Source organism: Cottoperca gobio, chromosome 12 (assembly GCF_900634415.1).
Source record: "Cottoperca gobio chromosome 12, fCotGob3.1, whole genome shotgun sequence".
Lineage (NCBI taxonomy): Eukaryota > Metazoa > Chordata > Actinopteri > Perciformes > Bovichtidae > Cottoperca > Cottoperca gobio.
In genome coordinates this window covers 2,827,788-2,841,488 of record NC_041366.1, presented here as the reverse complement: position 1 = coordinate 2,841,488, position 13,701 = coordinate 2,827,788, and the positions used below count along the sequence as shown (strand labels likewise).

The 13,701-nt window shown below is 43.0% G+C and overlaps 1 protein-coding gene across 1 annotated transcript; it reads right to left on the bottom strand.

Annotated features, from left to right (window-relative positions):
• Positions 1 to 2,798: 2,798 nt before the first annotated feature.
• sowahb (sosondowah ankyrin repeat domain family member B) lies at positions 2,799 to 11,981 on the bottom strand. Its single transcript, XM_029445136.1, has 7 exons — positions 11,391 to 11,981; positions 11,064 to 11,341; positions 10,391 to 10,933; positions 9,467 to 9,697; positions 8,385 to 8,761; positions 7,503 to 7,690; positions 2,799 to 5,682 (listed from the first exon to the last, which is right to left on the bottom strand). Exons 1-7 carry the CDS (start codon positions 11,852 to 11,854, stop codon positions 5,220 to 5,222), a joined length of 2,544 nt encoding a protein of 847 aa, XP_029300996.1. The 5' UTR covers positions 11,855 to 11,981; the 3' UTR covers positions 2,799 to 5,219.
• Positions 11,982 to 13,701: the final 1,720 nt, after the last annotated feature.

The following is a 13,701-nucleotide window of genomic DNA, read 5'->3' as shown; positions in this document are numbered from 1 at the left end:
TATTTACATAGTTTAATGTGTTAATCTAGAACTTTAATTAATTAGTCACTGTTTCCATCCATTTAGAATGATTATTGCCTAGTAGACAACCCTATTAAAAGGTACAATGTGTAATATGCATATGATGGACGTGTTCAGTTATGTAGGTCATATAAAGACATCAGTATTACATTGAGACTTCTTCATAACCAGTTAATAACTCCTTGTAGTGACTAAGAATCTACAGCCACACCAGCTGCTCTGCAAGGCTGTACTGCTAACATGCTTTCTAACAAACACCATGTTAGTTCAGTGTGTCAACATGCTAACATGTGCTAATTAGCACTAAACGCAGCTGAGGCTGATGGGAACTCATCAGTTTTGCAGGCAGGTCTGTTTAGTAGTTAAGCCAAGTAGTGGACCTGGGGATCGTTGTCTGAACCGGATTTCATTTCTATCAGTCCAATAGTTGTTGAGACATTTCACTCAAAACCACAGATGTGAACCTCATGGTGGGACCACCAGTCATCAGGATTCCTTATGTGAGAACGATGAATGTCTGCACAAAATGTAGAACCAATATTTGGTGGAAGTGAAAACTTTGCCCTGTTGGCAATCCATCCAATAGTTGTTCAAATATTTCAGTCTGACTTAAAGTGAGGGACTTGATGGACTGCAATTCCATCCCTAGAGCCATTTCACTAGCTTGGCCAAAATCATGCACATTTCTTCTTACAGAAAGATCGGTTTCAGATTATGACCATCAATCTAACGGACTCATTGAGACTTTCTGTCTTCTGCAGACCAAGAAATATGAAGGTCTTCTACAAAAACCATAAGTGATCCTGTGATCCATTCAATTACATCTGTCTCTCAAACAATACTGGCAAATGTCTTATTCTTCCTCATTTTAGACACCTAAATACTTCAACGCCCTTCAAACTTCACGTAGCTCATCTTTCAGGTGTTCCAAAATATGCAATGTTCTTTTTTCTTCTGGAAACTGGAACCTTCCTGCCTCCATTCAGAGTGAGAGTGGGCGACGTCACATGAAGAGTGAGCGAAGCTGCTGTACAAAACATATTATGTAACTCTATGTACACAGCAGGTCTAACCGCCGGTTCAGAATGTACACACCTCTGAGCGTGTTCAAACTAAAACACACACACACACACAATTTGTATTTCTATACTTGAGCGCCCTCAATAACCTAAATCTGATTCTAACCACAACCCTAAAACCAAGTCCTGACCTTTAATGGTGTTTGTGGAACAACTGAACCAGTGTCCTCTTAGGAACAAGACAAATTATATCTGTATATGATAATCGCTGTCAGATATTCAGAAAGCCTTTACAGTGCAACAACTTTTAATAACTTGAGTACTAGGTTAACAAAATCATTTTAACTCCAGGTCCATTTACCAGCTTTTTAATGAACTTTCAACCACATCTCAAAGTCTTCATCAGCCTCTCCTGTCCTGCTGGAACTATTATTTCTGCAGATTATTTTCACAATTCAAATATTCACTTTACTGTGATATAAAAATTGATAAAAAAAAACAGCTGATCCTCACATTTGAGAATCAGAAACCAGAGAATATTTGGAATATTTAGCATTTCGGCTTGAAAAACAATGAACCTATTAGAACCTACAGACTCATGTTTAGTTGATCGATTTATAAACCAAAGAGAAAAGAACAGTACAGACGATACAGCCGCACATCTACCAAGCCCCACAACTGACAAAAGGCAGTAAAGGCCCTGTCACACATATCCGTGTGACAGAAACGTATGCCGGCGCATACGAAATATCGGCAATAGGTTGATATAAATTAAGGGTAAGTTGTGATCGTTTGAAGGACGCAGACGATACGCCGAACACGCCAGACATACGGCCCTGTCACACAGCTCCGTATGGCAGAAACATGCCGGCGTATATGAAAAGTAGCTCAAAATTTGTCAGAGTCCAAATACGTCCAACTTTTCCACAGCGGTGTTGTAGCTGATGTATACATAATGAATTATTATACGCATGTCAAACATTGATAGCTTATCACTTACTTATACAAAACGTATCAGAGCGTCTGGCCAACGGAGCTGGAAAAGTGCCATCTGGTTCACGTCATGCTGATGCTGGAGAACGGCTAACATGCTGAACGCTAGCTGTACTGTAAAAACACGTTATAAGTTACTCCGTCGTCAAGCATAATCTTAACATAGGGTAGGAATAGGTTATCCACTCGTTATCAATAAGTTGGCTGTAGGAGTCACCGTCAGCCGGCGTAGCCTATATCTAACGTTCCTCTAACGTAGTCATGTAGGTATTCACGTAGGTAAGTATTTACGTACTACATTTACATAGGTAAATATTCACGTACGTATTCCGTATTCACGTATGTCTAACGTAACGTAACTTATGTGTAACGTCTGCATATCTTATGAAGCACACGTCAGGTACTTTATGGTTACCTCAAATCAGTTTTTGTCTTTTCTACCAACAAAGTGCAAAACTAGGAAGTTGAAAGTAAAATAATCGAGTGAAAGACAAATAGAAGAGAAAATAAATAGTTAATAGATTTTACCAACTGATTGGAGGTTAAAGGGAAATATACATTTTTATTAAGTTAATATGGTAACAGTTTTATTTGTTGAAACTTTCAGTAATTTATTTTACTTTTTACTGTCTTGTCTTTCAGCGCTCCACAGGAATCAGGTGAAACTGTAAACTAGTGTGAAACCCTCGTCGTCAAGTCATTCATATCCATAAATAACGACCACAGCGTTTAAAGATGTGAAATACATTTGTATAAAACACCTCAAACTGTGAAACACATTTAATACTCAGTGATGTGAAAAATACTGTACACACTGTAGAACATCAAATTACAGTAAACTTTAGACCGCAATCCTTTACAAAGAGAGTGTTAAAAGGAAAATACTGGAGTTTTAAATGTTTTAACTACAAATCCTGTATAAAAGGTGCGAGCCAATACAGACAAGGGCTCAGAAATTAAAGGATCATTTCACTTTATTACAGCTTGCCTCTTGTCAATCATTTATATCAGTATTAATAACATTGTACTCACTAATGTAAAGGAATAGTTTGACACTTTGAGAAATGTTAGATTAGATGAGAAGATTGACACGACTCAATATACTTAGCTTAGCACAAAGGCTGGAAACAAGGAAACAGGGTGTTCATGATGTTTTGTCCACTAATTCCCTAAAGTTAATTTCACTGCAAGTTAACTTTCAAAGAAACAAAGTGAAACTAGAGGCTGCATAAAAGGAAGCACACCGATCTAAAAACGAATGCTTAATTTGGAAGCAGTATGAGGAAAGTACACAATTAAGAGCAGATGTGGGTAATGAGTGTTAAAAAGCTGCAGCATCATCTCTGTTGCCGACTGTCACGTTGCTCATAATCATGTTTGTTTGTCCTCTTAAAACAGGATCAGTTGCCGATCTGCGTGTGCTGGCACGTCCCGCTTTCAGCCGCCACACGCCTCAGAGCCAGCACTCTTTTTCAAACTAAATTTTATTTGGCATTCATATCCGGTGAAACCGATTGTTCAGGTGCAGAAACTAGTGCTGCCTGTTGTTGCAGTAATTTGGATGAATCACTTCTTAAATAAGGCTTTGGACAGTGTGGCGGCAGAAGCAACAGATCTACAGTGAGGCTGAAAAAAAAGTACCAAGAACAAAAGGTTCATATCAAAAAGTCCACCGTGAGAAACTTCTTCTCTTTTAAACTCGTTACTTTGGATCTCCTGGAAAGTAATCCTGGGAGTTTGGTGGGTTACAGGCCAGGGGGCATGCTCAAACAGAGGACAGACCAGGTCCATTAAAATCTGTTTAGTGCATCCACAGTAAAATAGAGCTGCAACGATTAGTCGACTTAAGTTGATCGACAGATAATCGCAACTATTTTGATAATCGATTAATCGTTTAAGTAATTGTTAATGCAAAAATGGAGAATTCCATATCATTATTATCATAATAAAGTGAATATCTTTGGGTTTTTGACAAACAAAGACCTTTAAAGACATCATCTTGGACATGAAACTGGCATGGTCATTTCTCACCATTTTCTGACATTTTATAAATCAAACAATTAATCATCAATTAATCAAAATAAAAAGTCTGCAGATTATTCGATAATAAAAATAATCATTAGTTGCTGCTCTACAATTAATTAAATGTAGCTTTGAGAGAAGCTGCAGCCCTGGTTCATCTTCTTGTTGGTCCGTGTTTCAAGTAGCATTATGCTAATTCTTAGTGGCATATGTTACTGTTGGTCTGCTGCTACTGATGTGCTGCCGCTGATAAACAACGTGTCACTCAAGTTCCACTGTCACATACCGCTCTGCACTGACAAACTGGTAGGTTTTGCCACTTTAGGTGCCATGTTCAGACTCTGTGAAGTAGGTGGTGCTAGAAGCTTGGTGACACAGTGGTTCCTTGGTAGGTGGTGAGCTGACGGTCGACATGCTACTTATCTCGGAGCCCATCAGTTGTCGGTCTGACGACAATACGCCTCACAGGGCCAACAGACTATATTTCTGGGATTCCAGTGAAGGTCAAGGATAGTTAGTAAAACTTGATGCGCAGAACAGCGAATATGATAGTTTTCTCCATTTTGGACTCTTGGACTGGTCAGGTCAACAAAACTAATTTTGGTGTCAACATTGAAAATATGGCTCAGATTTATTTATCCACCGATTGTGGGGATTCCACTGAAATTCATTTTGGTCCGACATTCTGTGAATATACTGTAAATGCTGGTCTGACTGGGCCCTTATACTGGAAGAGATTGGGACACAATTCTAAATATGATAATATATGTGTATGTGTTGGAATATTACAGTAAATAACTACATATCCAATAGGCCACTGATTTTACCATCAATACCAGCTACACCACAGGCCACTAAAATGCCTATTTTAATGGCGGTGAGAAGAGTTATGTGTGGTACAGTAGTGAGAGGCTTTCACACCTAACCTGTTAAGTTTGGTTCCCTTGGTCCCAAATTGACCAGACTACAGGTGTGAAAGCACAAGTCAAGAATGAGTACATGGTCAGAGGCAGATCAGCAGCCACTTTTTGATCTTGGAGGTGCTGTGGCTGCGGCTCGACTCGGCTTGTGATCATGTAACCAGCGGCCAGCAAACTGTTGTTTAGTCAAGTCGTCAGTAAACCAATCAGGTTCCAAATCCAAGCAAATCCATTAATTGAGTTTTTAAACGGAGGAGTCGGACTGATGTCCGTGAAACCGATGCAGCGATTTGTGTTTGAGGAACGCAGCGATGGACGACGACCTTTTGACTCTCGTCGTACCTGACATGGTCAGAGGCCTATCTTTCGAGGAAGCGAAGGAGAGATGATGCCGCAGACGGCGCTGATGCTGTTGCTGTTGCTGTTTGCAGCCGGGGTTTTCTCTCCCGACTCCTCCCTTCTCTCCCCCAGCAGGATGTGATGGAGCTCCCAGCAGCTGGAAGACATCCTGTGGCGTGGCGCCGCTCAGGTACTGCCAGGGCTTCTTTCCCGCCGTGTCCCTCAGCTGTACATCTGCGTTGAACTTGCTAACCAGCAACCGCATTATGTTCCCGTTGCCGTGCATGGCAGCAATATGGAGAGGCGTGTGGCCGCATGTTGACTTGGCATTCATGTCGAAGGTCAAACCAGCCTTTTGAACTCCATACCTGAAACCCCAGCCAGAGAGAGCAGATCAGTTCCTCATTGCAGAGGATTTTAAAGTATATTTACCTTCATGTCCCTCACATGTCATTTAATAAATCTCCTTCAAATGCATTTTGACAGTTTTTTGCTGCTCTATTAAAATATTTAGCAATGGAAATAAGAAAAACAGGAAGTTTTGACAGCAATTCATATTGGCTTCAGTGGTGATGTTTTTTTGTTTTTTTTAACTATAGTTAATGAGAGCGAAATATCTCACACAGAGAGACAGTCATGGTCCCCAGAGGATGACTTTAGCTCTAGCACAACCAGCAGGACAGCACCTGTCCAACACTTAACTTCATGACAGGATGATTCTAAAGCCACGTTTCCACAGCATGGTACAGCTCTCCCCAACTCACACAATCTATTTTCCACTGCGGATAGTACAGACTCAGTTTAGGCAGGGTGATCAGCTGATCGCTGTAGTGGCGCCATGTGAAACTTCTGTGTAAACAGGAGACTTGTTTGAATTCTTTTCATGAAAATCTTGTCAGCCTTAGCTTTACTTTGAGATAAATGCTGATGCAACATGCTAAACGTTACATGCTACACATCAGCATGTTGACATGCTAACTTTAAGCAGCAATCCAGTGCATTAATATTAATACATTAATATATCAATGTCAGCAGATGAGTTTAAAGCACAGCTGAGCCTGCATACAGCTGGAGCTTACAGTGAAACTGAATCAACCGAACGTGTGTGACCCGAAAAACAAAGTTTGGCCCCATTAATTAAAAGGTTATGCAAAAGTGGCAGCCTTTTAGGGGTTTGCTGAAAAACTAAAATAGAAAAAGTGATGCAGCACAGGGGGTCAGGAAGTGTAGTCCTTACCGAATGTGGACATATAAAAAAGAGGCTGGGTCTGTTTGCTCAGGCTCTGATTGATTCACTTTCTCATATTTCTCTCCAACTTCTCTCCTTTTTCTTCTGCTCTCTGTACATTTATGAAGTAAATATTGAAACTTCAAGTGACGTGGACATGCCTTAGGTTTAGTTAGTCCCGACCCTGATTCCCGTCTTTCCATTTACTTTGTATCTAATTGCACCACCTCTAAAATTCACTCTGCTTTCCGCCTGAACATCCCTTTAGAGCCGTATCAGTAGTAGAGCTTAAAATGTTTGACCTAAAAAGGAGCAGGAATGTGATCAGAAAGGTTCCCTCGCTTGATTTAGATATTTCTTGTGAACAAGTGGAATTCTTGGCCTAATGGTAAGTCATTAGAGCAGTGGTTTTCACTCCTCCCCTTTCATCCGCTCTGTAGGCGTGTGTGGGAGGAGGGAATGTGAATGCGCAAGGCAGGAAGAAAACAAAAAAAACTTGAATTTCAGGGGGCGCAGGGTTCTGTTGGGGGAATATATATGTATAGCTGTTGGGGGGGGGGGGCTGCCGGAGCTCCGGTACGAGTGCTGTCGGAGAAAATTGATTAAAATAAAAATAGTTGGATAATTTCCCACGGCACAGTGGTTGAAAATCACTGCATTAGAGATCATGCTCTGGGGGCCATGAATGTCTCCGCTTTATTTCAAGAAATGTTGAGCAACAGTGAGATCATTTACTCTGCACTGAACTGGCTGACTTAAATGGACCAAGCAACAGACCTTTTCATCCTCAGGCTGCTAGAGGGACTGCGATACTCAAACAATGTCTTTAATGCTGACATGTATGCAGTAAACATCAGAGAACCATCAGGAACAAAGGAACCATGTTCCAGTTTCAGAATGCTACATGAACCTTCTCGTTTAACAGAATAAGCCTGACAAAGCTAACCGCTAGCTGCGTACCATAAGGTGTTGAGGACTCTGTGGTCACCATGTTTTGCAATCCAGTGCAGCACAGTGAAGCCAGAGATGAAGTCGTGTCTGTTGAGCAAGGACGAGTCCTCTCTGAAAAGGGTGTAGATGTCGGGCCAGGCACCCGCTGCACCCTTCACCAGCCAGGCGTGCTCCCTGGACTCCAGAGGAACCAATGACTGAAGAGCAAACATCATTAATCAATGTCCCTCCTGGAAATCACGAACTGTAATTCCTTTATATAAATAATAAAAACAATTGAAGTTATTTCTTCAGTTTTGTTAGCAAGAAAAAGCTAAGACCAGAAAGTATTAGTCTTTAGTAGTGGTCAGCCTCACTGTGCATCATAGCTGGGTTTTCTTTTTAGATTTATTATTTATTTAAATAAACCACACTTGCTATACTAAATAAAAGGACCTCTGATACTCAACATATTTTTTTGAGATCAATTAATCAACTATTTAGATTATTTAAAAAAAGAAAAAGAAGGTTTGAATGTAACAAGATGAAAAATAACATTAGCAGATACTTCAATTAAGGACACCAGAGGTTAATGACTCACAGTTCAACTATTTCAACATTTGCAAAAACAGGTTTACAAATAAAAACCAATAATGCAGTCAATAATAATTATAACGTAAACTTTACACAGACACAAATGACCTGAAGTTGAGAAGGAACAAAAGCATAGAGATGCAGCTAGTATATAATAATCAGTTCTCATCTCTAAATGCTCAAAACCCATTTTAAAATCACTCCCAGTTCACAGATCAGTGCAGCAGGTTCTCCAACCTCGACAGGGATAATTGTTAGTTCTGACCCGGTTCTCCAGTGTGCAGCTGGCTTGACGTTTAAGATATCTATTCGTCTCACCTGCCTGCTGGGGCCTTCACGGTCAGCAGTGGACAAGGGGGTGGCAGCAGAAGAGCTCCTACCTCCTCTATCCTCCACCAGGTCAGCGAGGCTGTGGGCGCTCTGTGGCGTGGAGCAGGACGACAGCGAGGACGACGACAGGTTATAGCGTAGGCTGAGTGACGAAGAGATCATGTGGAGGCGGTTCAGCCGGGCCGCCTCACTTCCTCCCCCCGCCCTCACCTCCTCCTGGAGGATCTGGTCGAGATCAGCTCCAAGGCTGCGGCACATTCTGTTCCTCAGCTGGTTGCTGAGCCGTCTGGCGACCGACGGGCGCAACTGCGAAGAAGTGGAGCCCTCGCTCGACTCTGCCTCCTCTCGGTCGTCATAGAGATCACCTGTCGGTGGAGTAAAGTGTTCAGTACGCTTTAAACAAGCTACAGTTAGGTCCATAAATATTTCGACATTGACACAATTCTCATCATGTTGGCTCTGTACACGACCACAATGGACCTGAAATTAAACAATCAATATGTGCTTTAAGTGCAGACTTTCAGCTTTCATTTGAGGGTATTTACACTTGACACTTTCAAGTCCCTCTTCTTGCACTTTTGTTATACACACAAACATACATTGAAGTAGTTCTGAAGACTGAAGAAGAGTTCTTGAAAGAGAAGTTCAAACACTGTCTACTTTCACTCCGCACACCTGGCTTCGCTGCATGAATTAGTCGTACTTATCGGTTAGTTTTGTAAGTTACAAAAACTGTCACATTGCAGCTCCTTCTAATATTTACTTTGGAAAGGTTCCATTTGACGCATACCCATGACCAAATGGTTTGAAGGGCGATCTATTTCCTCTCATTTCCTGCTTCCCCTTGGACATGACACAGCTGCTACAACAGATGTAACAGACATGTTGCCCAGAATTTACTGTAACAACAATGTAAATATCACCAGTATTACATGTCCCTCTGCAGACAAGTCGAGTCATACATAAAGATTTCTTCAAATCTGGAGCTTATTAAAGACGTTGTGTGTATAAGAAGAAAAGATCATTAAAAAAACACTCATCAACTAAGTCCTATAAACTTTAGCTCTGACCTGTGGAGAGGTGCCAGGGCGCCACACGGACTGCAGAGTTCTGGTCGTCGTGGAGATGGTCAGTCGAGTGATGGAATGGTGACAAACTAGTTGTGGGCTCCTGGTTGTCATGGAGATGGCCTGTAGAATGACAATGCCCTGTAGTTTTACTGTTGGCACATTGCGTCACAGACTTTTTCCCTTGGGGTCGCTGGAGTACTTCCTGGATTTTAGACCCGACCCCTGTCTCACCTGCTGACACCGCAGAGTTCAAGACACAATCTACAGCTTTGTTATACCAATATCTTCACTGCTATCTAAAGCTATAACTCAACAAGCGTTTCCATTTAAAAGGTTATTTATTTATCAAATGTTTCTCGAGCCTGAGGAATTGTTTGTTAGTTTGTGAATTTGTTAGGGACTACTTTCAGTGGAGAGTAATTCTCATTTGGTGCTCTAGTGAGTATTTGGGACAGCAGGACGGTGTATGTGGGATTGATTCTAAATGAACTACTGTGTTTGTTTTCATGGTAATGAAGGCAGCCAGTGCAACAGTGTGGCTCAATGATGCGTTTTTACTCGTTTTTGGACAACAGTGGAGCTCTATGGCACAGACGATGAAGATATATCAGGCTTTGTAAGTACACTGTATAAAAGAAGTGGACGTAGTCACCTTGACGTCACCCATTGGTTTGTGTACTACCGTTTTAAAGCCCCAAGTTTGGCATTTCTGCTGGCTGTTAAAAAGAATGAAGGTTTAAGGCACTTCCGCATTGGCTTCACTTTTCAGACCCGGCGGTTGCCGCTTGGCTTTGATGCACACGCAATACTTGTTACTTGAATAAATTAGTTTTTGCTCTTTTCGAGATATGAGGTGACAATAAGGAGATTAAAGATTAACACCAGACTTTACCTTAAATCTTAACATACAGAGTGTGGCCGTACCTGTTTTTGCCTGTAAATCTTCATAGCTGCTGTTCCACCCCGATTCTCTGGGGGAGCTTAACAGCATCCGGTCGCTGGTGGAGAAGCCTGCGTGAGATGAGGGGGAGAAGATGCTGCTATCGCTAGATGACAGCCACAGCCCTTGGCTTTGATTGGGCCCCAAGTGGACACCTGCAAGCTGCGAGTATTGGCGGTCTGCATGCACATCACGGCGAGGCACCACCTCTGTAGCTTGGTCAGGGGACGGCATGTAGCGCTCTGCCTCTAAAGGAAGGCTGCGTCTGGTGGAGGACGTTTCCCCCGAATCAGACCCAGGTTTTAGCCCCGACACAGCCCATTGTCTTTTTTGCCCTACCCCCGATTGCATGCTCCTGCCACCAGGGGGTGGTTCCCCTTCTACCTGCTGGATGTAAATATTTGGGATCTTCCTTTCTGATGAATAAGAGGAGTAGGAGGAGGAGGATACATGAGGGAGGAGCCGGCGGGTCTGTGATACACGGCGAGGAGTCTGAGAGGACCCTCCCCATGTCTCCGAGACGAGTGCTCAGGGGCCACGCTCCTCCTGCTGAACCTCTTCTCATCTGCACCTCCTCCTCTTCCTCTTCCTCCTCATCCTCATCATGTGAGATGGCAGATTTGTAGCTCCGCCTGTATCTGATGTAGTGTTGATTACTCTGCAGCAGAAGACTGTTGTGATGAAGAGGAGGATCCTGATGAAGACCTCCCTCAGGCTGCAGACAGGCCTCCCTCCCTCTGACAGTTTCTGGGACCTGCTGGCTTCTTCCTCCATGGTGACTGACTGCAGTGACCACAGGTGTAATCTCAGGCCCAAATCCCACTTTGTGCTGTCCCACTTTAGTCCACTGATCTTGGGCAGGAGGCTCAGACACCCTGGTGGTCTTCACTTCTGTTTTCTCTGAGATCAGATTCACCACCTGAGCTGCTGCTGCTCTACCAGAAAGTTCAGGTGTGCTAATTAACTGTTGCGGTTTATGTTTTATGTTCAAATTGGTTTCCACGATATTGTTGTTGTTGAGCATGATCCCAGCCACAGGTAGGATTGTTTTCCTGGCGGTTAGTCCCGGCGGGGCGGGTGTTGTCACCTCTCTCAGCTGTGGTTTCTGCCGAGGTCTCTTCTGTGCTCCCAGCGGGACTCAGTTTGGCATTCTCCGGGGAGGGGTCGCTATTTTTCCCGGTGGGAAGTTTCGATGGCTTAGAAGAGCCCCCTTCGCCGGGCACATATCCTTTGAATTTCTTCCTGAGAATAACGTAAGAGACGCCGTCGACCTGTTTAACGGTGGCCACGGTGTTGACAAACTTCTTGAAGAGCTCCCGGTTGTGGTTTCGGTCCGCATGGTCCCTAATGAAGTTTCTGAAGTGCAGAAGCAGATCCGAGTTTTTCACCGAGCCTCCGCTGCTCTGCAGGAAATATAACAACGTGTCCTGAGTGAAGTTTGTGGCCATCCTGCTCTTAAGCTTAACTTTATGAGTCTTCTCTGCTCCTCTGCTAGTCTCAAAGGTCGGGGAGTTGTCTCTGTCAGAGGAATAAAGCCCCGCCTGCCTCAGGTAGTTATCTGCAGCATACCTGCTGAATTCCTGCAGGTAACTAACCCGGATGTGTCTGAATGATGTATAAATACCATTGTATTGCTCCTGTTACACTGATAGGCATACAGGAACTAAATGTTGCCTACAGTATCATAACTGTCAAATATAGCATCATTCATCTAAATATAAATATAATAAAAATAAATCTGTGTTTTGTTTAATAATGTAGCAGGTTTCCTTTTTATATGACAGGAAAACACAAGTAAGAGTAGGTGCAGAATACTCCAGTGCAGGGGTCGGGAACCTATGGCTGGCTCGCGAGCCATATATGGCAGTTTCGATGACGCGATATGACTCGCAGACAATTTTGAGCTGACATTTTTTAACATGATTAACAAGTAATAAATAATTATACTGTGTCATTTTAAAGTAAAACATTTAGCAGCGGATTGTTTTAGTTCTCCCCTCTCCTTTCCCCCACTCTGTCTCTGACTGTAACTGTGTGCGTGTGTGTATGTGTGTGTGTGTGTAGGGAGCTGAGCCCTGCCCTTCGCGAAACAGCAGAGGAGAAACTGCGCAAAGCAATCAGTAGACCAGGGGTGTCAAACTCAATCACAGAGAGGGCCAAAACTAAGGAATCGTTTTGGGGGTGAAGCTTGGAAACTGCAGCGCCCACAGAGTCATACTTTGCCTTGAGTGTGTAGTTACACTGGAGGTCAATTAGCTTCATTTGGATGTTCACATGTGCTGTTTCCACGTCAACTGCAAACGGATTGCTGAGCAGTTCATGCGCAGTCGGGAACACAGCGGTGGAGATGGTTTGTCAGTGTTTGGAAACACGTAGTGACCCAACTTTCCTTGCTGCATCAGAGTCTCCCACATGCAGCTTGGCTTGGAACACTCTCACTGCATCATACATGTCCGTGATCACTGAAGCTGCAGGTTTAACAGTGAGATGCTTCCTTATGTCGCACAAACAGTCCAGCTCACATCGCCACTTTTCGTCTAGAAAAATCTATTCTGGACTTTCCCTCGACTCAGCCATCGCACCGCCATGTTCAGAATGTATCTCCTCAGGAAAAGACTTAAATTGTCTCTTATAAAGTTTTCTGTCTGTGTTACGGTGCTTATTACTTGTTCCATCTCCAGAGCTTTACGACACAGCACTTCCTGGTGTATGATGCAGTGATACAACGTCAGCTCACCTGCACAGTTCTCCTGCTGCATCTTCTCCCGCATCCTGCACTAATCCGCTCTTTTCATCACATCGCAGGAGCTCCGTCTGTCGTCAGTCCTGTCAGTTTGTACCGGGGCAGTTTAATTTCATTCACACATTTAGATACTTGCTCAAATATGTATTTTCCCGTGGTTGTGCCATGCCTTGATTTAATTACCAAAATCGGCGGGCCAGTTATGATAGAAATATGATATTTTCTTGCGGGCCGGATATAATTGTGGCCTTGAGTTTGACACCCGTGCAGTAGACACAGAAACGTGCACATACATTAGATAAATAACATAAGCGTTTAGTTTATTTAATAAAAGAGCACCTGTTCAATGTGAAAAGTGAGTTGTGAATATTAAAAAATCAGAGGGGGGCGCGGGGTTCCGTTGGGGGGGGCACAGACAATGGTAGGGGAAACACTGATAGCGATTTTAGTACTCAGGGACGTGATATACTTTATTAAATATATGGCTCTCAAGGAAATACATTTAAAAATATTTGGCTTTTATGGCTCTCCCAGCCAAAAAGGTTGCCGACA